Here is a 25,516-nt window from a genome sequence, read left to right as displayed (position 1 = left end):
GTATAAAAATGTTTTACACTTCTTATGTTTTATGTAGCTCAAAACTCAAAACTGAGGGACAAACAATATAAACAGAAGACTTCGCCGGACAGTTACAAAACAGCTTAATCGGGCCTTGACCTACCCGGCCCAGATTTTTAGGCCAGACGGATTCAACAAGTTCTTTCACCCAGCTGCCGATTATTTTCGGCTACGTGGAAAACAATCGGCGTAAATCCCTTGCGTTCGCAGGGGCAAAAACTTTGGCTAAAGCTTTGCCTTTGCTTGTGCGTAAATTTCGACTTTCTTGCCAGTTTTTGGGTGTGGTAAACACGGCGAAGGGCAACCATCACCGCGCGCAGTTATAGAGAAGAATAGACTATTCTACATCTGTCACTGTCGATAGTGTTGGAAATTTTAGGAAATTAAGACCAACATTACCTGTTCTCAAGAGTTGAGTACATGTAATGAAAGAGCAGAAAAGCCCTTTTACATGTATCAGTATGGGCTAAGGCCCTGTGAGGGTATTCCGTAAATCTTTGGGTAGGGGTGTGCCGCTGGAACACTGAATATCTGGCTGCAGTCCCTTACCCTATACTAGACCATGATCAGTTTGATTTTGCAACTCTCCAAACGTAGACAATCGATTGAAATCGAGCTCGCGTACGTTTAGGAACAAATCCCTTTAGTAAAATAGTGTAACAGCTGGTAATCAGGAGCCCCTGCTGGAAATATAATAATTATGTATTTACTCAAAAAAAAAGAGAAAAGAAAAAAGCAGTTTCATAGTATTACACCAAAAATGTGTTGAAAATTAGAGATAATTACAAGTGAGGAACCTTCATTTTTTTTCTCAGATATAAATTAGACTTAAATAAAAGTTTACAATTCTTCGAATTCTGACATGGTAAGTTCACACATTTAGAGAGGCCATCACCTCGTTCTCGAGGTCTCTGTTCTCAAGAGAGACCCTGGGAACAAGTCTGTAAAGGCAAGCAAAAAAATTGGAGTTTTGCGCGAAGTAAAAGCTAGTATTAGCTCCTGAAAAAATAAACTGAGCTACAACTAAATTGTATGCAGAAGAAAGCCCAAACTGAATATCTGGCTGCAGTCCACAGGCTAACGTCTTTCTTTTTTCTAATCATTTATGACTCTTCAAAATCTCAACTGTCAGAGAGATTTGATCCGTCTTCGACAACTGTCTGAGCCCGCGGTAAATTACTGTTAAAACGCACGACTACCTTCGGGCTCGTACGATTGTCGATTGGCTGAAAAGAATCGGAAAATCTTCGGTAACTAAGGCTTCCCTCCAAAAACGGCACTGCTTGGGTTAAAGTGTAATCGCCAGCGATACACTTTCCTTGTCTCTCTCTTTTTTTCTTTTGTTTTCTGCGCACTGAAAACTTCAGTTACTGGTTATTTCTTGAGCTTGTTAAAACTACTTATCAAAACAGAATGTGTTGGACTTTTGGTGTGGGCTGTAGCTCAAAAAATAATTGCTTTTCACTGTTACACTGGGCTAAACTTATTAAAAAATAATAATAATCGTTGAAACGATGTCATCCCTCTAGCTCCTAGAACCAATTGGTCAGAGACGGTTGGAATTATAGAATGAGCAGGATTCTGAAGCATGGGCTTTAAAAAAAATATTCCAGTGCTTGGTAACACTGAAACGAGATGGACTGAAAATATTTTTCAGTCCATCAAGTTTTGAAAACGGTTTCTGGCTTTCCATTTTCATTTGAACTACTTAACGATGCAAAGAGCCAATAACTGCACGCGCAATTCATTGGTAAAGGACTACTTTGATGTCGCCGCCTATCAAACTAGCCTGGCTCTGATTGGCTAAGTAACGGCAGAAGCCAACAAAATGGTGTCAATCAAGATTGTATCGAATGACAAAAGTATCGCATTTTACATTAGTATAAAAACTCAGAATTCGAAATATAATTAATGTTTACACTAATACTTAAATTCAAATTGGAATATCACTTAGATAACAACAAATTACTTTCTATCGCATTAAAAAAAATGATAAATTGAAACAAGTGTTTGATGTATGTGATTCGGGTCATTTTGAAGACCTCAAAACTACATATTGGCTATAACTTATATCACAAAATATTCCATACCTAACGAACTAGCTAAGCGTTTCCTATCCGATTTTTTCTGGGAACAAAAATAACTCCCAGTCCCCATCATCCAGCTGTCATTCATGAAGGAGTAAAACTGAAACAAGCTGTTACAGTCCTCCCTCGACCAATGCATCTGGTCTTACCCAGTCCCTTGGGTTCCTCGAACACTAAATTAATTATCATCTTGGCAAATTTCATCTCACCAGAACAATAGAGAAACCTCAAAAAAATCATATTCTGAAATGGCCACCTTTTAGCTCATGGGATCAACGACATTCTTGTAAAATAATTTGTTTTTCTATTTTCTCAAGAGGACAATTTGCTACGTGTCTTAACTCGCAGCTAAATAGTTTCAAGTTTGTTCAAAAATTAGTCCCCTTCTTCATCCGAAAGATCATCAACGCCCACAGATTGGTCCATGGTGTCATTGGTTTCGAGGCCCATGGTATTGTCGTCATCATCTGAGACATATCGCTTGTTAATGGCTTCTTTGATTTGGTTGTTCGCGCCCTTGGGGTCCAAATCGATCGCCCAGGAGAAGTTCATCTGTGCTAGGTGGTTTTGTCCCAGTTTTCTGTAGACCTGTCCAAATCGAGCAAAATGTCAGTAGGAAGTTTGCAAAGTTTACGTCTGTAGAAGAAAAAGGTCCAGGTTTAAGCTCTGGCCGGTGACATTGTGCTGTGTTCTTGGGCAATACACTTTACTCTCACAGTGCCTCTCTCCACCGTAGATGTATAAATGGGTACCAACAAATTTAATGCTGGGGATAACCTTGCGATGGACTAGCATCCCATCCGGGGGGGGGGGGGGAAGGGTAGAAATACTCTTAGTCGCTTATAGCTAAATGAAACCACAGTTAAGCATCGCCCTGATGCGCCAGTAGTCCTAGGAGTTAGTTAACCCTCCCTGATTAAGAACCATCTCCTCTTAACTTTTTTATGCGAAATTCAACCAGGTGGTTAATGAGATTATAGGACGTGATAATTTCAAGACAAACCTCTCGATTAAAAACCAATTTCTTCAAGTGCAGTTATAGAGAATGTCATTAACTCAGTTGGGAGAGTTTTAAAGCTGAACATTGTTAATCAAAGTGTTCAGGTAAACTAACCTTGCTGATTAAAAAGTAGACAAGAGCTTCTCGCGGAACAATTTTCTTCAATTCCTCTAGTTCTTCCAGTGCTTCCTGTTGCAGGGTAGGACACAAGTTTAATCAATTAGTTGTATTTATCTGAAAAGATGTGTGACATGACAAATTTAATCCAGATGCTCAAATTTTCTTTTTGACATTGAAAATCGTCAAGAGAGAGGCTCGTTTCAATCCTGGGTCGATTTTGTAACTACCTTGACGAAAAGACGGCACACAAGGGCAATAAATATCGTGTCTTGCCTGATTTATGGGTCTTTGAGAAAAATGACGTTCAGGTCATCGGACATTTAAAGGGGCTACGTCACAGTTTGCGCATCTTGAAAAGTTTAGCCTAAATTTTTCAAGTTCGTCGTTTGTAATCCGTGTAAATCTTCTCCATCCTTAACCATCGTTGTTCCTTTATGGTTTATTGTGATCTTAGTGTTTTTCTATCTTGGTCAACTATTATTTTCAGGTTTCCTTCAATTTAAAGGAAATTTTGTACGTGGCCAAAATAACCAAAAAGAAAAAAAAAAAACGTGACTGAGCTCCTTTGTGTTGTCTTCATTGTCCCTAATTGTCTCTGAGACGTATTACACGTCTGAAATAATCAGGATCATTCTAGAGTTAGAACTTCCTAACGTCTTCCTAAAAAGGTACGGCCATTTAAAATAGTTGTTGTGCGGTCTCAACTGGTTTTCATTAATAAAAAGTTTTCGAATTAAAGCACAGCTCGAATAGAGAATTTAGAATCATAGGAACCGGCCCATACCTGATGTTTATCCATTGAAAATAAGACTGAGGCACGATGAAACTTGCAGAGCGGATTCTTTGGGTCAATAGTCATAGCTTTGTTGATGGTGACAAGAGCTGCTTCAGATTTCTTCATTGCGTGTTGTACCTGAGAAATACAAGAGAACAGTGTTACGTCATGACAGAGAGGTTTCCGGGTGTAATCAAAGCAAAACCAAAGTAATCACTCTGGCCAATCACAAAGGAAACAGACAATCCAAAGGACCAATCAAAACAGTATGTAGCCGGCGCAAAGTGCGCGAAAACGGTGCGAGTGTGCGAGCGTGTCACTGTCCATCTTAGCAAAGTGGCGCGATATTCTTTAGCCAATCGCGTAGCGTGTTATGCAAAACAAAACAAATGCGAAATACCTTGACAAGCAAGTAAAAACTGTCAAGAGTCATTCTAATCTACAAAATTACTTTCAAACCGAAGGAAATTCAAAATAACAGTTGTTAAGGTAGAAAAATTCCAGCAATAATAAACAAAATGGGTTGACTGAAAACGTGATCATTATAGAGAAGGGGGGGAGGGGTGCGCAAATACCAAATTCCTGTACAAAAGAGATTATCTAAAAAACCCATGCAAAGCGAGCCAGTTATAAACGGTCCTCCTTCAAAGGAATTTTTTAGTTTTCCATGAGATGTCAGCTTTCACATGTCACCTAACAGTCTGTTTATAAACGATAACTTACCACACCAACATGGCAATATAACACAGAACTAGACGGATTTATCGACAGAGCTTTCCTAAAGTGGATTTCAGCCAAGTTAAACTTCTCTTGTTTGTAGTAAATCATGCCAATACCGTACCTACAAGTAAATACATTATGATAAATTACGTTGTAATGCAATCAGTGGTATGTCAATCACTTGCAGCTGGTTGCCACGTGAACTTGTCGATCAAAAGCAATGCAATGGCTTCCGATTGTTTTTGCGAATTGATATCAAGGCTTGCTGCCCGTCAATAACCTAAACCTACAAGAAGTTGAAAACCTTCCTCACCTTACTAAGTTAAATATTTCTAGAAAAATCAAAGTCATTTACAAAATAATGTATAGTTTTAGTCATCTGGTATTTCTTGGAAGGGAACTAAGTTTACAAGCCTCGTGGTTTTTATTAGGTTCCCTCACCATTTTTTCTCTATTTTTTGCATACTTTAATAACTGTAATTTCTTTTGACCTTTTTTATGGCAAATAAAACAAAATGAAAATAAATTTAAAAAAGTACACTAACCAGGCATTGTAATGGCGTGAATCTGTCCTGACAGCCTGGCGGAAGCAAGACATGGCTCGATCAAGTTCTTCTGTGAGTACATATTCATGGCCGAGCAATGTGTAGGCGTACGTGAAGGAAGGATTCACCTGAACAGCACGCTGGAAGAACTTTATGGCTGTATCGTGTTCCTTCTGTAAACTAAAACAGTTGCCAGTGGCGCACCAAGCCTAAGAAAGTAAGAAAGAATTATTTACTCATGGTTGCCACAGATATCAGCTTTTTAAAATTCCCTGACCAAAATATATGCAAAAAGTCAATCAGGAGAAGCAGCTTCTAACCTTCCCTTGCAGCCGTCCTTTCATTAAGACTGCTAGGTTTTCTATAAATTTTCCTTTTTCATTAATTGAGATCACAGTGAACTCAAATGTTTCTTCAAAAGGCTCAGTCTGGAGTTTAATGGACTAACCACGGTGGCATCGCACCTTCCATAGATGCTAAGGAACAAATGTCACGTAATAACAGTCGTCTCCGTTCGCCCATAAAATTATCTTCACTTGAGAGAAGTTTGAAATTTGATCTAAAAATTCCATCCTAATGACGTACTCTACAGAGATCCATGTAATATCTCTGATTGGATGTTGCTAGGGTATGAATTTTTGCACGCAACAACCAATCAGAGAACAAGGACCTTAGTACAGCTATGTCATCAGTTTGAAATTTCTCAGGTTGAATCTCGAGCGCCCGTCTTTAGCAGGGGTTGAAACTGGGCATGTGAAAAGAAGCATTTGTCATGTGAGACTGGAACAAACAAAGCCCAGCCATTTCAGTAAGCAATTGTTCTCTTGTGTATCATTTCTTTATTCAATAGTTTTTTATGCTTTTGCTACTCTTGAATTGAGATTTTGTAATGGTTATGTTCTTACCTGTGGGGATGTGCGATCAGATTCCACTAAGTCTTGAGCTAAAGCTGACAAAGCCACTTCATTCTGAAGATGCCACAGAGTGGTAGAATAGAGATCCAAGCCTGACGGAAAGAAAACAGGAAAAAATGAGTAAGCAAATATTAATGCCAGGGTTAGTACAAGTGGCAAGAGTAATACTAAAAGACTTTGCCTAAGACCTTTCGAGAACAAAGAACAAACCACATGGGCGCTGAGCCTCCCAAGATTTCCCAGAGTTGGGAGGTTAGTAAAACATGTCACATATCACATATCCTAGGATCCTGGATTTCACACCTAAAGTGTAAGCCCCCAGAGATATTATATGGGACAGGATCATAATCTCTTGATGAGAGGCATGGTAGTCTCATGGTTAGTACGCTTGCCTCCAGATCCAGCAGTCTAAATTCAAGTCCTGGCCCGGAACATTGGGTTGTGTCCTTGGGCAAGACACTTTACTCTCACAGTGCCTCTCTGCACCAAGGTGTATAAATGGGTACCGACGGACTTAATGCTAGGGGTAACCCTGCGATTGACCAGCATCCCATCCAGGGGGGAATAGAAATACTCCTAGTGGCTTCATGTCACAGAAACCAAAGATAAGTCCCAGCCTGATGGGCCACTTTGCTCCAATGCAAACTTTACCTTTATCATGAGATATTACGCTATTTTTAGCATTAAAGTCACAGATGACTTATCAACTTCACACAAAATTTTTACCTTCAATTCTGTAGGGTTCTAGTTGTTTGACTTTGGCAAAAACTTTCTCAGCCTGTAAAACATCCAAGCAAACAACAAAATCACATTTAGGATTACTGTTTAAAATAGAAAAATTTTAAAGCACTAAGATGCTTCAACATTTCTAGCAAATAGCATTAGCAGATAGTGCCAATATTAAAAAATTTTGCAATTCAACATTTTTATTTCACAACTCTTAGGCCATGTTAGTTTGTAAGGGTGGAGGGACTTCCCTCCACAGCTGGAGGGACTTATACATGGGAGAAGGGGGAGACACTGATACGCAGTATTAAAAAACCATTTCAAATTGAAAGCTCTGTCATAAAATAATTATTTTGTTGTCAATTGATTTGACAAACATCATGGATTGGTAGATATGTCAGTTTACTCAACCACAACTTCATGTACAACATGAGCTTAGAACTTAGAACTTTTGGTATATATATAAACAATAGCCTGCATTTGGTGGGAAAATATGTTCGGATATTTGTCAGCAGACATTGTCTGTTCCAGGAAGCGAACATTTTTCTGAGCAAAGCTCAAGGAAAATAGTGAGGTTCAAAGAAAAAACATCTTAGGGTATATTTAAAGTCAAATGGAGGCTATTGTGTTAATTATACTTCAAATATTTTTTGTAATACAAATATCACTTGGATATTCTCCAGTTTTGGCTGGGGCATATCCAGGTCAAGTGACACGTTTAGACCAATAGCCTGTGAGCAAAAAATATTCGATCGATTATAAATAATAATATTTTACCAGCTGATATTCTGCTAGTTCGAAGTGGGCACGTCCCACTTGCGTCAATACCCATCCTGTGTTGTAATGGTGTGGAGCTAAAGCTGAAAAGGCATTTAATGCCTGTTTGCATTCATAAGAGCTAAGGTGGACATATCCTTGGCCTATCTGCTTCAATAATGACATCAACCCATCTAAAATGAAATTAAACAGAGAAAAAGACATTAAGAAAGAAACTATTTTCAATCCAATAAAGTGTTTTCCCTCATGTGGCCAGCAGCCATGCAACTTTACTGGAACAAAAGAAAACGTTTTCATAAGAAAAGATTTCCACTCCCAGAAGATTGATTTGGAAAACCAGCATGGCTGCTGTTTCATTGTTTTGGACGTCATGTGAAAACACTCAACACAAGGTTAGTTCAGAGGGCCAATAACTAAAATCAACTAATCAAATTGCTTTATTGGTGGTCTTATAATTATTGTCTAAGTATTGGACCGTGCACTTTTCCCAATGATCCCACAAGATCACTCTTGAGATTTTCTGGTAGCTTCAGTTGTGTAATAAATCTCATATTGACCAAGCTTGCTCAGATCAGACTGGGAGAAAATTGGACCTGGGTTTTTTCCGTATAGAACTCGCTGCATTAGGTCCATACTGTCAAGATCTCTGGCCAATATTCTTCCAGTACAGCCCTCGTGCTTGGTTAATAAGATATATACAATTTGCATTTATTCAAATGAATGTTAGGGACCAAACTAAAGTCAGGAATAGAAATGAAGTTTTTTTCTGCTTAAGGAAAATATCCACTAACAAATGTGCAAGTATCAAGAGCAAGGAGACATACCCATACTGCTTTGAATGGGTGACAACTTTCCCTGACCCTTTCCCTCAGTGTTTTGTTGTGCTGATGATTCTTCTTGAATAACATTCTCAACACAAGGAGCCAACGGCTGAGGAGTGGAGCTTCTTGTTTGACGTCGAGTCTGGAATAAATTAAGAATAACAACATCATTTACAGAGCTTTCCTGATCCTGACCCTATGGAGGGAGATTGTTATGGGCCTTGCTGCCCCAGGCAAGCTACGTCAGGCTATCAGACAGGACTCTCTCTGCGCACTGCACCTATTTCAAATCTTATTGAAAGCACCGACTCAAGTTCTTTGAGTCTGAGAGACACTATCTGACTCTCAGTAAGATGTGTTTCTGAGCAAAACAATTTGCTTCCACAATGCCTTGCTCCACTCAGGAGCAAGACTGAGTAGTGATGGGAGGAAAGCAAGAGTCTACTATAAAATTAATAAAATACCAAAAAATATTCCTAGATTCTAGGGCCAAGAAAAAATTTTAATATCCACTTGCCCAATGGGCCAATAAATTTCAGTTTTCATTTGCCCCACTTAAATATTGAACTTCTGTTTTCACTTGCCCAAGAGAAAAATTTACTTGCCCTGGGCAACGGAACCTGGGTTTTTCCTGCGTTGGATACCATCGTGTTACAGAGTTAAGGGGCTGACACCAATGTGTAATGATGTGACTTCCGTGATCCTTGGATCTGGAACAGACTCTGTCTTACCTTATTACTACAACCTTACCTTTTTTACTACATTACTAACAGCAGTTCTACATGAAGGTGAAGAAACTCTGGCACTTTTTGTTCTTCGATCCTAAATTATACAATTAACAATACTTGAATTACATTATTGCATAGTTTTGATGTACTAATTTCATTCTTCTGTACTAACTATGAAATAAAACATATATGGTACTTGCTGTACATGTATATATGAGTGGCAGATGAACAACACAAAAGAAGATGTTTGGCTTCAGTATGTTGTTGTCACACACTCACTCCATTGCCCACAGAAAAGTATCTGAGATTCAGTGTTTCTTTATCACTCTCCTACATATATACATGTACTTCTTCCTTAGTGTCTCCAACCTCTGTCGACCTTTTTATTGCAAAATGTTGCATAATGTTGAACAGTGCTCCCCCCACTGGGGGGGTCCTTCTTCCTGCCCTCTCTTCTTGCATTTCCTAAAGACTTCCTGTCACCTCTGTAATCATGCCCCTTGTCTGTCATGTTTTGAGGCTTCAGAAGAATCTCAGCAAAGAGAATTTTTTTAGAGCCTCAGGACATCATTCTCTTAAAATGCTGATTACTTTCTCACAGCTACACAGCTTCAGCTGGGTACGAAGAAAACTAATTTTTGAGCTTGCCCTACAGGCAAGGTGTAATTATGCAGTAACTATGGAGTCTCTAGACAATTGTTTACGAGCATAATCTCTCGCATGTCTTCAATCTGTAATTCGACTGTCCTAAAAATCATCCTCAAAAAAACATCTCTTGCTGGTAGGGCAAGTAAAGGACAGAATCCACACACCCCAGGCTATCAGATGGGGCTTTCTTTAGGAAGTATTTACAATGTAAGGAGCAATTAGCTTACTTTGTTACTTGAATCAAAACCACTGACTGTGCTGTTACTAGAAGACAGTGTAAACAGCCGTGAGCTTCGTCGTACACTGGGCACATTTGATGAGAAGTTCTGATGTCCAGAGCCATGAGGAGACGATGTAAATAGTGTTGACGGTGAATGCACACTATGGACACTAGATGTGATGGCCGTCACAGGTTTAGCCGATGAATCACTTCTTCGATTGCCTCCCTAAAGGAAAATAAATTCAAACTTGAAGTTGTTGATAATGACTGACTTTTAGGGTGTTCTATCCATGGTTCCCACAGTAATCGCTTATCAAAATTCCCTGACTTTTCCCTGATAAAAATACAAATTTCCCTGACCACATATTAAATACAAAATGTCAGATCTAGTACCAGCTTCTGGCATGAACTTACAGCCATCCTTTCCACTCATCCAATGAGACTGATAATGCATGTTTTCAATAAATTTTCTGTCTTCATAAAGTAAAAATATTGTTGTGATCACAGTGACCCCAAATGTTTCTTCCAGCCTTCAATGGTACTAAATCAGCTGTATTAAATTATTTCAATTTATCCTTAGCTAACTTTTTTTCAAAATGCCAATTTTCCCTGACTCAAAATAAAATTCTCTGACTTTTCCCTGACCTTGAAGAATTTTTTCCTGACCATTTCCTGACCTGTGGCAATCCTGTTATTGTTTATGCTCTCTGTCTAAGATCACTTTCTTGTAATAAATCACACTTACAGTACTGAAAGGACCAAAAGATATTAAAGTAGACCTTTGCTATTTTGAACTCAGATCATTTTCCCTTGGAAATGCTTTTTCAGCCATTTACTTTCAACTACCTTGAGCCCCAGCAATCTGGAACTTTTTTGGTTTCCCTTAGACTTTGAGATTGCAGGGTTTAACTGTAACAGATACAAACCTTTTTAAGGGGTGCTTTAGGGGCATGGCTTTCACCAACAGCTGGAGATGGGGTAATAAATGGCACAGTATTTTGGTCATTAGTTGGTGTATCCGATGACAGCATTCCAAAACTATAAGTCAGCCAACAAAGAGTACACATTAGTTGTTAATAATTAAAATGTATAGAAATACAAAGGACTACTGTCACATAACAAATTATACCTTGGCGTTAGCGGACTCGCTGACTGTGTAGCTCCTAAAAGATTTCTACCAACCCTCTGACGCATTCTCTTTTCGCCCACAATACTGACAGCCGCAGACTGCACAGCAAAACTGCTACCTGACATTTCAATTGAGCTTTGTCTAGATGGAGGAACAGAAGATCCAATAAGGATGCTAATGTTCTGCGGGGTCAAATTCTGTGAAGGGTCAAGATTTTCTGAAGACACTGAGTCATTTTTACGTCGCTGATTGTCTGATGGGCTTGTGGTATCCATAGTGATGGTGGAAGATCCTACAGTCATGTGCTCTCTGTTTGAAATGGAAGATGTAATTTTTGGGCAGGACGATGACTTAAAATAATCAGCAGGATCTGGCTTTTCTCCTGAAAAAATAAATGATGAAAAATAGAAAAATAACTTAAATGAATATGTTGTTGTTCACATTATATTACTCTTGGTACATTTTGATATTTTCCTGTTTAATTCAATTTAACATGAATTGCCATACACCACAATAAAGGAAAATACCAATTTGTACCAAGGGTAAAATTGAAGCAAAACATATACATGTACAACGCAAATTAACATTTACACGGCATGCAGCAGAAAGATAGCAAATCCAAACTCAAACACAACAATGTTCATCAGGGGTTGCTGAAAGTGAAAATCAACATCTCCTCCAATGTTAAATCTCCTCCAATGTTAATTCAATCACTGGGCAGTAAATCCTTTTGGCACTAGGAGGGTGAAATGAAGGAATTTAAGCATGATGATCGGTGATTTTTAACAAGTGGTTATGTCATATCTTGAGGTTTTAAACATTTTGACTAAACACAGCTGCCCTATGCATGATATCTGAATCTGACAATACACAAAACTGAAGTTGTACCTAGCTGACAAAGATTTTCAAATGAACTCCATAGATATGGATTGTACTTCAGACTGCTTTTAAAACATTCTGCAGCTCTTGTAAACTGTTCTGATTTCCTGAAAAAAAAGAAATAATGTACAAAACATACCATTATGACAGATATCGAAAGCAACTTTCAAGAATATGAGAAAAAAGATTATCTCCCTGTACATAGAACTTATATCTTGTTTGAAAAGAAAACAAACCTGCATATTTGACCCAAAAGCGCCAGTCCATAACCTGCTGCAGAACCAAATTCAGATGCTATGGTCTCCAGAGGCTTGCTATTAGTAAGACATCCTCCTGTAAGAGCCATTTCACCTTCGGCAAGTCTAAACAACAAGTAAAAATTACAAAAAGAAAGGACAAAATTTTTACTGAGTTAATAACATCATGCTGTGATTCTGGTCTTCACCATCAATGGATCACTGTGGGCTCCAGTGAAGTTTTGGCACATTCTGTGCTTGTAATGTTATAAATTGCATGCAAAAAGGGAAAACAGATGAATGCAAACATACTTATCTAAGTCCATGCAGCATTTTGCAAATAGAAAGCGGCAGAGTGGAGTAGGGCACCCTTTGCTTTGTAACAGAGAGTAGGCTCTCTTGCAGTAACCAGCTTGATAGAAACATGTTGCCAGAAGGTACAGAGTGTCATCAGAACCCACTAGAACAAAAATATACCATGATTTAACACTAAAAAGCCTCTGTAGTGTTATGCAAATGAAAAAGATTGCAGAATACTTTCTTAGTATCACCTAACTAGTGGACTAACGCAAATCCTGCATTTTAATTGGCTACGCTACTAGAGGACTATTAGTAATAGTCCTCAAGTAGTGAAATTGGTGCAATAGAGTGTGATGCTTTCCTTTGTTTTATTCCCAAATAAATATTTCTTCAACTTGGATTTGCTAACTTTATTATTGCCTTTTCTGTCCACCTAGTTGGGTGATACTAAAACAATTAGACCCTTCACCCTCAAGGACCACGGGTCAATAACCCATTCGGCTTCACCTCATGGGCTATTGACCAGTAGCTGTAGTGAGCTACCAGTTTAATTGTTAAATAGTATGCTATACAATGTAATTTTAAATTTATACGGTGAATTAAATCCTCAAATGAAAACTACTAAGCAGTTTTTTCATGTGGTACTGTTTTATTAGTTGAATATTATGCTGTACAAGGCAGTTCTAACTTTAAGTATTCAGATAAAACCCTAGTGTGTGACCATTCAAATAAAAGCTATTGAGCAGTACTTTCATGTGGTATTATTTATTATGCTGTACAAGTGGTTCTAACGTTTAAGTCTGTGAATAAAACCCTAGTGTGTGACCATTCAAATGAATGCTATTGAGCATACTTTTATGTGGTTACTGTTTATCAGACTGTTACAATTTCGGAAATAGTAAAGAATGCCTCCCATTTTCAATTGTCAGTAAACTGTCGATCAACTGTCAGTTAACAAAATGCCAACACATTACCGACAGTCAGCCAGCAGTAAACCGACAGCATTATGTAGGCCAAACATTGACCCAAAACACTTATTGTTGAAAAAGTAAATAGAGATCTGTTGACTGTACCAGTTTGGGCACTTAAATAAGGGAAAATCATCAGCTGGAAGATATAATCTTGATATACCACTGAATTCTCGATACTAACATTGAAAGAAAAGTATAAAAATCAGTTGGGAGAATTGCTCTTTTGAGATTGAGCATGTAAAGGTTATAAATTACCTTCTGCAAAGAGTCGTTCAGCAAGGAAGATTGCATCGTCATAGGCATAATGGCTCAAAGCATGCCATATAGATGCCTGTAAAAAAGACAAAATATAGAATGGATGTAGTTGGTGCATAGAAGTTCACACCTTCTCAAGTTAAAAACCAGCAGAGAATTTTCAAGATTCTGAATTTAAAATCAGTAACTTATCCTTATGAAAATCTTTCAGATCCTTTGCAATCCCTGAAAAATTTTCACCAGGGCATTTTTACAGTCTAACTATTTTTTAAATCAAAATGTCCTACTTTTGCTTTTCACTAATTGAATTAGTACATCACAAAATGCCCAATGTGTCACTGTGAATTTTAGTCACATTTCTGGAGCAGGGACATGTACATGTGTATGGAAGAGCTTTGCTGATTTGTCCATATCTCCCTGTCTAAATGCACATGCAGCTGGTAAATTTGGTGTGCTCACAATGGAATAATTAAATCTCTTGATAAAATCTCTATGGTCTACCAAAACTGAAGTGCCATGCTCTGGTAGCTACATGTACATGTACTGAACCCTTGCACTATTCCGAGCTTATTGAAACACAAGAGTGCTAAAATCCATCATCCACATATACATTTAGACTGCTATTTCATTAAGTGAACATCCTTTAAAAGAAAGGAAAGCCAGATGTCCAGTAAGGCACTTGAATGTTTTTACTTAAATGTTTAATGAGAGACGGCGCTGTGTGTGTATTTCAGCATTAACAACACACACACAATCCTTCACGAAACAAAGTGGTGATCAAATGAAGTGATAAAGAAAATGCTTCTTCTGTATATGTAAATACTTAAAACAATATTTGACAAAAATCAACAACTTTGCTTGCGTTTCATAGTCGTTCCATGGTTAAATTTTTCAGTAGCTAAAAGGCAAGCACAAAGTGATGTTCAGTTCAAAATATTTTCAAATTTGCTTTCATCAAGTGAGTCAAACACCCAAAGCAACGGAGTCGCTCAGCTCCTACGAGACTTCACTCGCTGGTAATAAAGATATTTCTACAATAAAGTTGAACAATTTAGGCTGGGAGTTAAATAGATTTTTGCTTCCAAAGGAATAAATCCCTTCAAATCCAACTATCCCGCGCCCCAAACTGTCAAAATGCAATCTTAATAAAAATTGTAAACAAATCAAAGCAGAAAATTAAAGGATATCATACCCTTATCGGTTCCTCGCAGACCATAATCCATAAAAACTAAGCTCGAACAGCTTATTTTTGTACTAAAATCCGCGTAAAACGTTGAAAAATTCTCGATTAGCATTCCAACTTGAATTCGGCGCTGGGAAAAATCGATCCTTCTGCGCATCCTCAAAAGAAACCTCCTGACGAATATTTTGCTCGCGGGCGCAGAATAAGGCGCTTTGATGATTTTCCCAAAAATAATTTCCCGAGAGGGAAGGTACTCACCTGACAGGGAGATGTGGTTCTTCGAATTTCCTCGTATTGTGAACATTAGTCGGAGAGGAGGTGAAGAAGGCTACCATATCGCCTACAGATTGTGTTTCCTAACGGTCAAACGATCTTTACCTGTTTCGTACCCAATGGAGGTCACACCCACCGAGGAACGTTCCCATCAAAATTAGTCTTGATATGCGCGTTGGTATGTACTGAATATCCTGCGAGCAGCTGGCTTCTCCTACGTACTGCTTTCAGGGTGTAAGTGCAACCGCACTAGAAAAACTGCAGAAACAAAACACACAGCTGATAAGTTCAGAATTCTTTTATTCTGACTACCTAAGAGAAAATTCAATGTCTGCACTGCACGCCAACCCCCGTATACTGGCTTTTCGAAGAGTTCAGAAAACTCTGTTAATTCAAATTCTCCTATTAAAATTATTCAGTGTAGATTTTCCGATTCTGTTGCCATAAAAGTTCGACAAAAGTTTTATCATACTTGATACGAGTATTAAATTTTTATTTATTTATTAGGTAAGGGATATTACACAGCGGCACGAAGATATGAAATTTATTTCGAGTGATAAAAACAATATTTTACCAACGAGCGCAGCGAGTAGAGTAATATTGTTTTTAACACGAGAAAATAAAATTCTTATCTTCAAGCCACCGTGTAATTTTTTCTTCTTTATTTATAATGAGGATATGGAAAACACGCCACTCGGGTCAAGGATCTACAATCCCAGACAAAAAAGTTGGGGCACAAAGCCAGTTCTCCCCTCTCCCCACTTACAATGTTGATAATCAGGTGATTTTTCCCCTTTTTGTTGGAAAAAACGCGACATTTTCCAAAATTGATTAGGGAGAGTGGGGGATACGTGATTTAATACAACTCCCTTTCTACAGTGTGTTCTTGGGTACCCTCCATATCCGCAGCTTGAAGTAGCTAATGACATGCTAACTAGAGAGAAGTTAATTAAGCTCAATTATACTACCAAATTATTCAGGTCACGCAAACACTCACTCTGTCCGCTTAAACAGCTTCAAAGATGTTCATTCGAAGGGCTTGCCGTGGTTTTCTCGCTAGGACTCAACCTATTCCATGCGTATCAAAGGCTCGCAAAATAACTACAAGTTGGATATCATCGAAAAAATTCAACTATCCCCTGACCCCAGACGATGTGCCTCGAACAGCAGGATTACCCACGATGTTTCGGCTTCCTTCGCAATCAACAGCTGAGGGGCTGGATGCGTGTTTTCTTGGGGTTCCATTAGACACTGGTACTTATGCTCACCGGACTGGAGCGCGGTAAGATTCTCCATAAGAAATAACATTACTTGCTTTGTTTACTATTCGAATGTTTCGCTCGTGCTTTCAAATTATTTGTTTCTCACAACTCGAGACCCCGAGGTCAACCAAACGTTTCTGCTCAGTTAGGTGAAGTATGAAGAAGGAAAAAAGGATTTTAAGCGCTCACAATAAGTGCAAAATCTAACAAATACATTATAACTTTCTAGGCATCTTTTTTCGTGACCGAGATGACAGCGTAGCACAATAGTTGCCTGCTGTTTTGATTTCTGTCTGATTCGTGATTCCTGATGCGTGACTCATGACGGTGCAACGATTGCGTGAGCACAGAAATATCCAAATATAATCGTTCGTAAGGAAATTTGACGGACTTCTCAAGTAGCTAGTTCAAAACTTTGTCCCAGCTGTTTCGTTAGCCCGCGTTCCTTGCCTGAGTCACGCCAACGTTGGGAAGAAAATCACAACCGTACAACTCCCACAGCAGCTAGAAATCGAGCCTAGCGGGTTTGTGGGTCCACTTGAGTTTTGAACTTTTGTAGACCGAAGAAAAATTCACGAAAAAAGCATTAGTTGAAGTTAAACCCCATTTCGAGCGTTAGGCAAACTCATTAGAGGAAAGCACTTAGCTCTGATGAGGGGTATATCACTCGAAAAGTCAACTCGCGCTCTTTAAGCGATTTGCATGGCTCAGTACAGCGCAGTTGGTTTTCAGGCGGGTGTCCTTCAGGCTGATAACTGTCCTCCATATTCTTATTCTCGGTATTGACCTGGGACTAGCTTGCAATAGAGGCTCATGAGGGGGAACATCATTCCAAACAGAGTAATTTCATTTTATTTGAAAAGGCTTCCCCCATTAGCCTCGATTACAAGCTAGTCCCAGTTCAATACCGAGAATACGAAAATGGCCTCAGTTTCTTCCTGGCCTCGTAATGCAGTGTGACGTAAAATCATAGACTGGACTCCAAGAATTTGGATTGGGGATTCAAAGCTGACTGCAGTATGTTTTATTCTTTCCTACAAAGCATGGGTCCCAGACAAATCCGCTGTGAATCTTGTTTGATACGTCCTCACAACACACGTACAGGAGCTGCACCTTATGAATCGCTGATGGTAGCTGATGTCGGTGACGTGTCGACCAACGTTCTTAATCTTGAAGCCAACATTGAAATAATACAAAAACACGTGGCCAGCATTGTCAACACGGGATGTAAACCTTTGATAGTGGGCGGAGACCACACCATCACATATCCTATTTTGAAAGCCATCAAGGTTTGTTTAAACACTTCAGCTTCATGGTATGTAGAGTTTGGGTACGTGCAACCCTAATGTAACAAAAAAAAAAGAAAATGGCGTAGTCATGTGGTAAATCGCTATCATGTAGATAAGCATTAGTAAAACAGATTGTGCTATTCACTGGATCAGGGACAGCAAAGCCGTGGGGCTTGGGAGGGGGGGGGGCATTTGAAGCAAGCAAAAAAATTTCACTACTATGTTCAGACCCCCTACAAGTTAGCGCCTCTGGCGCTCGCTCTTTAGCCCCCCCCCCCCCCCCGCCCCCGCTCCCCCCAATTCAAAATACGCTCCGCTATCCCTGTGGATAGTGATCCTCTTTTAAAACAACGGGACCCAGACCTTTAAAATTAAGGTACAGCAAGTATCCCGGGGTAAAGGCATCAAATATAGATATATTTTTAATGGTAACAAAGTGCGGCGAGGGTTGTGACTAGTAATAGTGGCCCTAGCTCTTAATCCACGCGGCGAAATTGATAACGAAAAGACCGAGCGACGACAATAATATTTCCGAGCCAGGTTACTTAATAAGCGGTTTATTTCAAGACACTTTGGTCATGTTCTATTGGGTTCAACCGCAACCAGTTTCAGTTGACACGATTGACGTTCTCAATAGAACGATTTTCCGACAGAAATGTAGTCGCTCTCCAAGCTTGTAATTCTCTTCATTGTTTGCAGCTGTTATTGTTTTAGGGCTAGGGGTATTGTTTCTGTTGTTTGTTCTATTGTTCTCTCAAAGGGTAGCGAGCCATTCATGTGAGACCTTACGAGAGCTGCTACGTCACCCTTTTCGGACCGTTTCCGGTTGAAACCCCGAGACTCCTGGGAATAGCCCGCGAAAAGACACAGCCAACGCTTTTTCAACTTTTCAACCTGATTTTAGGCCGGTTGAAAAAGTTGATCAACCAACCCAATCGCGGAAAACAGGTTTCCCCCAATAGAACACAAAAACACTCAAACAACCCAAAAGAACACGACCTTTATAATTTACTGGATACACAGCTTCTTTAGAAGCACTGTAAAAGTGAAGAAAAAAGTCGATTTTCGTCAGGAGCCATTACTTCCCGTTTGCGTGTAATTTGACACTATTCTGTCCCACCGCGTCAAATTGTATTGTTTCAACGTTTTAACAAACATTTTCTTTATTTGGTTTATTCTCGTTCTATCTGAGAAATCTTTTTTTCTCTATTGACAAAACTAATAAGGCCCAGTTCAGACGTCGTGCTTCTGCCGTGCCGAACATAATTGCAATTTGGTTCGACTATGACACGGCAGAAAAACAACTCTGATTCAGACGTCGTGCCAGAGTCGAACCAAATTCAGAATTTACTGATGCCTCGTGACAATTCTCCTCCTAGCTCCCCGTGGGAATGCAATCCCGCCAAAATATATTGACATAATTTATGAATTTTGTTTGGCGCGACAGAAGTAAGACGTTTGAATCGCTGCCGTACCATAGCCGTGTAGCACGGCAGAGCTTGTCGAACTTAATTGTTTGCCGATCTTAATTCAAAAGTTTGATTCAGACGCCGTACTTCTGCCGTACTTTTGTCGAACTTAATTCCTGAATTTAGTTCGACACGGCAGAAGCACGACGTCTAAACTGGGCCTAAGCGTGCAGAATTTCCACGTGCTAATGAAGTATGTGTCCAGGCCTGCCTTGTGGAAGCGCTGACATGTCTTTTTCCCGTTTAATTTTTGCTGCGTTTGTAAAAAGCGTCATGGCGGAAAATTTACCCTTCTCCATCGCTAACATTCTTCGTTCAGACTTCCCACATCCTTCTCGCATTAGTAAAATACCGTCGATCGTACATGAGACGCCTTCAAGACAAAGAAGAAAAGTTCTGCTTTTCACAATGAGATTACTACCCGTTCAAAGACTTCCTCACTGCTGCTACAATGAAATAAGAGCCAGTGGTGGTAAAAGTTTGCACACAGTATGTAGCCCTCAAACAGCTGAGAACGACGTCTCCCGAAATCCCGGTGATGTCCAAGAACAGAAACAAAATCATTTGACCGGAGGAATGAAGGAAGGTGATTTTTAGCGTCTTCATTTGTATGCATGTACTGATTTTATTTTAGCATCTCGTTGTCACAATTGTTGCCCACGTAAGCACATTTAAGCTGACATGTATTGAATAGAATACAAAGAACGAGTTTTTTATAATTAAACACTGCATTTAAAACTTTTAGCGCTAGAGGTGTTAAATATCTTTCAGAAGTGGCTCAGATGAGAACAACTGAGGTCAAAGCGGCTTAAAAATTGCGTTTTTATTAGTTTATTTACTTTCAAGCATGCCGTCACATCCTTATAAACGCGTAACATATATTTATGCTTGAGTGAATTCATATGTAACAACGCTCTTTTGTGAAACGAAATTTGCTATTTGTCCCGGAATTTTAGTCGTGTTTCTTCTCATTGCTGCCGGGCTGGATGGCAATTTGAACATTGAAACGTGACTAAAATTGTGAGCAATTCTAGCGTTGAATCAAAAGGAGATAGAGAAATATCAACTTGAGAAACAAAAATAAGTTACCCTGGGGTGCTTCCCCGGGGGACTGCCATGTTTAAGTGACGGGGATGTCCCTCGGAAGTCCTAAAAAAAGTACCGCCGGCGGGAGTATCACGGTTTTGTATCGAACAGCTTCATAAACAGGTTCAATTAAATATTATTTTCAATGTTTTTTATGTCTCTCTGGTTCTTTTTAGGGCTCATTTTTATTCTCAGATCAAACAATAAACTAGATAGGTGCCATTTTAAATATGGAATTCGATGTAGTACACCATAAGTTATAAGACTTTTGACCCCTAAAAAGTGCGACCCCCGGGTCGGTAAAAGTGCAGAGGTGCGTTTTCTGTGGTATTATATTGAATCATCTGATCTCTACTTTCTTTCCATGTCAGAAAACAACACCAGCAGGGGGACTGTCGAAGAACCAGCTAATGGAAGTACGACAAGTGGAAAAGAAATCACAAAAAAGAAGCGTAACAGAAGTCGCTTCTCGCAGTTTCAACTCGAGTATTTGGAAGACATCTTTTCACGCCAACAATACTTAACTCGTGACGAACGAGCGTTGTTGGCGAGTGCCCTGGAAATGAAAGAGCTGCAGATCAGAAACTGGTTTCAAAACCGGAGATACCTGTTAAGACATGCATCGACGTGTAAACCGGGCCTCACAGGTTCCCGCTGAAGTGTTGGTCAGCAGTCGTACTGTGCATGCTTCGAAAGATCTATGACGATAAAAATGGCGCACACGTTCTGTTCTTAAGGAGAAGATACATTTGATCACCGTTCAAGTAGAAATATTTGTGGAATTGAGAATTTGCATTTGTGAATTGTGCCAAACGAAGCCTGCCTTTTCATTGCGTTGTAATTGTTACACAGGCAAGAGCTTGATGTACAAGTTGGTGTTGTTAATAAGGTTATAGTTTGTAAAAATCAGTGGAACAGAAGATTAAAGCAATTTTCATTCCATGTTAGTAACAAAGTTAATGAAACAATTGCCTCTTATTTTTAATCCAGTAACGAATTAAATTAAATCGACGACATCCTTTACTTGTGCTAAAGGTCCTGTTCTTTTGTTGTTGCGTTTTTTGCGTCACAACGCGTAGCTGCAGTGAACCTAGATCTCTCTATAGTACACTTATAAGTCATATAAGAGATTCTGCACACTTCCTTAAGGGGAGACTAAGAGCAATTTGAATTACGTTCTAGTTACAGACCAACAGTTGTAGTTCAAATTCATCCTAGATTTACCGAGAGGCGGTATGAGAGAAAAAAATGGAAGTGGGATGCGTAATGACCGAATTTTCATGGCGGGATGCGGAATAGATATACTACGGCGGGAGCGGGATTTGCCCATTTTGACAAGGGGGATGCAAGAGTGCCTTGCGGGACGGGCGATGAAAAAAGAAAACATGTACGTTATTGGTTAATTTAACGGATGTTACGTGGAGAACTGCAACTCTAACCAGGTGGGATCGGGATAAACATTCCGAGTGGAACGGGAAGGCGGGATGCGGGATGCGGGATTGACAACGTAACTAGGTACAGTATATCAGACCATATCGTAGAGCCGCCGTAAAACTAATCAATCAGAACCCGTTGTAATATCAACGGTCATTTTATTCTGACCCCAATAAAAGCTCAGTAAGTCGTTTACTTACCTAAAGAACCCCTTTATACGGCCACCCCGTTAATATGGCCAACTTTTTGTGGCCTGTTGGTTACCGGACAAACGAGGTTTCACTGTAATTGTGATTATTCTGTGCAGGATAAATATGGTCCTGTTGGCATGTTACACCTTGATGCCCACCCAGATACATCTGAAACAACGTTTGGTGAACGAATATCCAACGCGACACCATTCCGCCGCGCAGTGGAAGAAGGACTGCTGGACTGCAAACGAGTCGTCCAGATTGGTTTGAGAGGGACTGGAAACTCTCCTGTCGACTACGAATTTGGAAGAAGCCATGTAAGCTCATTATTATTATCTTCTCGAAAATTTTGCTTTTATGTCCAATGCATTGACGAGGAATCGAGCACAGGTCCCCTACTCTCCTCGACCCATGACAATATTGGGCAATTAAAGTTTCATTTCAGTTCAAGGCCGGCGCGCGAAACTGATGCAAACTCAAGCCCGACTTTCGGAGTCAAATCGTGCAAAACCTCTGGTGAAATAATGCGATTTGTTTCTTCAATGCAGGGTTTTAAAATAGTTCCCGCCAAGTATTGCTGGTATAAGTCCATGGAGCCCCTAATGGCGCAGGTCAGAGAGCTTATGGGTGACGCACCTGTTTTCATCAGTTTTGATATTGACGTCATCGACCCAGGCTACGCCCCTGGGACAGGTCAGTATTTGTAGTTCATAGATAAAGCAGTTTTCATTTGAGAGTCGAAAAGTAATTGGTTTTGCATTGCTGCGACACACGATTGGCTTAAAAATCTCGCGCCACTTTTTCATCCAATCAGAAGTCAAATCAAAACCAATTGTGACTCGTTCGCACGCGTTTTTCCGCGCTTTGCGTCATCTACGTGTTTTTACTTCGAGTTTTGATTGGTTCAATGGATTGTCTGTGTCCCTTGTGATTGGCTAGAGCGATTACTTTGGTTTGGGTTTTACGACATTCCATTGAAAACCACTTTAAGTCAAGTTTGATGGGCTTATTGGATTGTCTGTGTCTTTTTTGACTGGCCTGGATGATTACCCTGGTTTTGGTTCCACGACCCTCAGTTGAAACTGCCCTTAAGAGTTCTCTCAATTTAAAATGCCATAAACGTTATTTAGCGAATAGGTATTAGATGTGGCTGCGAATAGTTCATTCTCTAATATCTCTTTGAGTGGTGCGCACCTTACCTCTGCCATACTACGTACTTTGTTTTTTTAATCTGACTTGTTTTAAACACGCTTGACCAGATGTGTTGTTTCTTATTAGGAACTCACGAAATTGGAGGTTTGACGGTTATTCAAGTCCTAGAAATAATCAGAGGATCTAAAGGAATGAATATAATTGGTGGAGATTTGGTAGAGGTTTGTAACCGGGCAGAATAAAACACTGATTTATTTGTAGCATGGCTTTGAAAAGCTTAACACCCGACAGCAACGGTTTGATTTTGTAGAGTAGGCTAGAAATGACAGGAACTCATCAGGAAGTGAGAATTAGAATGACTAAGGATGGCGAGAATGAAGATGGAATAAAAACCCTAAAGGAGACCAAACCGGGCGTGGCTCACGCCTTATTTGGCCCCAAAAGATACCATTCTAAAAACGAAACAAGGTTAATGACGTTAAAGACGTTGTGATCGAATGCTTTTATACGTGAAAAATTTGTCTCAGATATCTCTTAACCATCAACAAGTCAAAGTATGACATCGTGGTTTTCTTCATTTGATTTAAGACAAGGGAGGATGATCATCACTTCTTGTCTTGGGGTAAAAAGAACTCCCTTATTTTGTGCCAGATACCGTAAGCTGTACTAAAATCAGCAATATACACCCCTGAACGAACGTTGAGGGTGCCCGCCGCTTTTTCACATGGGAGTTCCTTCGTGTGGTCGGTATTTTTCATTTAAAGCATTGTAATTTAAAAGTCCATTCCTTAGTATTGGCAGGCGAACTTACAGCTTGTTTTTTTTTCATGTATTTTGTACAGGTTAATCCATCAGTTGACCTGCACGGAGCCACTTCAATCCTGGCCGCTAATTTTTTGTATGAGATGATGTGCGTTTTGCCCGGAGTGATCTACAAAGATGCGCCTTCATCGGATTTTCAGTTCTAAGCCGGAAGTCTTGCCACTTATACTGTCACGCAAGGAGGAATGTCGTGTTAGGACCTTCTGAGAGACTAGAAAATGCTATTATGGCTGGTTTTTAACTTAAAAGTTAAAAGAATGTTTTTCGAATCGTTATGTTATTAATTCGCTTTCAAGATAAGTGTCTAACTAGTGAGCTTTTTTAAAAACGCGAAATACAAATTTCTCCCAGCTCAGATTTGCATTTCATGAGATCTAAAAAACTCGAACGACGCCCTTCATTCTCTGTAGACCTTTGTAATCACCCCTTCCCTCCCCACCTCCTAAGATCCTTACCTTCTCTTCTTCTTCTTCCTCCTCCTCAGCATCATCATCATCATTATCGCCATCGTAGAGATCCTGAATTGTTATCGTCATTTTTCATTTATGGCGTGAGTTCAGCACGGAAGTCAAAATGGTGTTTCCGAGTCATTAAGTCCATCAACCTCGTCTTTAGGGCGTTTTTCCCTTCACATGCCTTTCCCACTTTCGACGGGAAAAGCGCCCTGAAGACGAAGTTGAAAGCCATTTGCATCTGACTAGCCAGGGTGCCGGGAAATTGGGTATATTTTTTTTCAGGATAGAGCGTAGGCTCGATTTCCACAACTCTCTCGGGTCCGGCCGCGTTCCTTCCCGAGAATAGAGGGCTTGGGGGTTGGGGGAGGGGTTGGTGGGGGGTTGGTAGGGGAGAGGAGGGGGTGAGCGCGGGCTCATCTCCCGAAACAGCAGCTGGTATGTGGGTTGCTGTTCTGGGGGAAAGCACAGGGTATAAAAGTGAAAAGGAGGTGTGAAGCCCTTTTTGGGTTTACAATCTCTGATATGACTATATGAAGGCTTTTATTTGAGTCATATGATATTTTGTGGTAACGTTCGGGGGCAGTTGGGGCTGAAAGATTTCGAAAATGACTATATAATGTTTAAGCAAGCAACCGGAACGATGATCCTGCTAGTGTACGTTGAACCAATAGTGATCTAATCGGCTTCACATATAAAATGAAAAATATAAAAGAAGAAACCGACACAACGTAGGATGATTTTTTAAGATGTACTATATTTCGGCTGGCCAAACCAGCCTTCTTCAGGTACATTGAAAATTTTACAATGGACGTGTTTTTATGTACCATATTTTCATAATACCGGAAAAAACGTAAAACTAACTTACCGTGTAAATTAAAGATAAGCGTATGGTAAAATAAAATAATGAAATAACATAACAAAAGGAAACAATTAATATGTTTCTTCGCGGATGTTCAGACCATCGGGATCAATTGTTCTGCCTTTTTGAATCTGAAAAAAGCTTCCCTGGCCTTACCGTATTTCGATAT

At 39.7% G+C, this 25,516-nt stretch overlaps 2 protein-coding genes and 1 pseudogene across 5 annotated transcripts; 2 read left to right on the top strand and 1 right to left on the bottom strand.

Annotated features, from left to right (window-relative positions):
- Positions 1-705: 705 nt before the first annotated feature.
- LOC110067287 (cell division cycle protein 27 homolog) lies at positions 706-15,198 on the bottom strand. Of its 2 annotated transcripts, XM_020774602.2 has the most exons (18): positions 15,065-15,198; positions 13,873-13,948; positions 12,659-12,806; positions 12,347-12,472; positions 12,120-12,217; positions 11,232-11,613; positions 11,029-11,140; positions 10,110-10,328; positions 9,257-9,328; positions 8,510-8,648; positions 7,686-7,858; positions 6,909-6,960; positions 6,174-6,274; positions 5,269-5,477; positions 4,727-4,844; positions 4,013-4,141; positions 3,223-3,297; positions 706-2,696 (listed from the first exon to the last, which is right to left on the bottom strand). In XM_020774602.2, the coding sequence occupies exons 1-18, from the start codon at positions 15,086-15,088 to the stop codon at positions 2,484-2,486; spliced, it is 2,466 nt and encodes an 821-aa protein (XP_020630261.1). In that variant the 5' UTR covers positions 15,089-15,198; the 3' UTR covers positions 706-2,483. The 2 variants fall into 2 exon arrangements, with proteins under 2 accessions (XP_020630261.1, XP_089153045.1); XM_089296919.1 differs by lacking the exon at positions 15,065-15,198 and having other exon boundaries at positions 13,873-14,005.
- A 1,099-nt stretch (positions 15,199-16,297) lies between these two features.
- Positions 16,298-24,388, top strand: LOC110067374 (uncharacterized). 2 transcript variants are annotated; one of them, XM_020774698.2, is made up of 6 exons: positions 16,301-16,610; positions 17,633-17,879; positions 22,176-22,376; positions 22,608-22,752; positions 23,338-23,432; positions 24,054-24,388. In XM_020774698.2, the coding sequence occupies exons 1-6, from the start codon at positions 16,351-16,353 to the stop codon at positions 24,177-24,179; spliced, it is 1,074 nt and encodes a 357-aa protein (XP_020630357.2). In that variant the 5' UTR covers positions 16,301-16,350; the 3' UTR covers positions 24,180-24,388. The 2 variants fall into 2 exon arrangements, with proteins under 2 accessions (XP_089152928.1, XP_020630357.2); XM_089296802.1 differs by having other exon boundaries at positions 16,298-16,610; positions 22,176-22,752.
- On the top strand, positions 18,194-21,818 carry LOC110067375 (uncharacterized; annotated as a pseudogene). Its single transcript, XR_016209420.1, has 2 exons — positions 18,194-19,934; positions 20,806-21,818. The product of XR_016209420.1 is annotated as an uncharacterized LOC110067375 (transcript).
- Positions 24,389-25,516: the final 1,128 nt, after the last annotated feature.

The sequence above is a fragment of the Orbicella faveolata genome, unplaced genomic scaffold (assembly GCF_042242905.1).
Source record: "Orbicella faveolata isolate gen_17 unplaced genomic scaffold, um_ofav_v1 contig_27, whole genome shotgun sequence".
Lineage (NCBI taxonomy): Eukaryota > Metazoa > Cnidaria > Anthozoa > Scleractinia > Merulinidae > Orbicella > Orbicella faveolata.
Note: the sequence above shows the minus strand (reverse complement) of the source record. Positions and strands in the feature narration are given on the sequence as shown.

Coding starts and splice junctions, on each gene's coding strand:
- LOC110067374 (XM_089296802.1), top strand. CDS start 16,351: ATGTTCATTCGAAGGGCTTGCCGTGGTTTTCTCGCTAGGACTCAACCT. Junction 17,880..22,175: donor CTATTTTGAAAGCCATCAAG/GTTTGTTTAAAC, acceptor TATTCTGTGCAG/GATAAATATGGTCCTGTTGG. Junction 23,433..24,053: donor TTGGTGGAGATTTGGTAGAG/GTTTGTAACCGG, acceptor TATTTTGTACAG/GTTAATCCATCAGTTGACCT.
- LOC110067287 (XM_089296919.1), bottom strand. CDS start 13,990: ATGCACCAACTACATCCATTCTATATTTTGTCTTTTTTACAGGCATCT. Junction 12,807..13,872: donor TGAACGACTCTTTGCAGAAG/GTAATTTATAAC, acceptor TTTTTGTTCTAG/TGGGTTCTGATGACACTCTG. Junction 11,141..11,231: donor GCGAGTCCGCTAACGCCAAG/GTATAATTTGTT, acceptor GCTGACTTATAG/TTTTGGAATGCTGTCATCGG.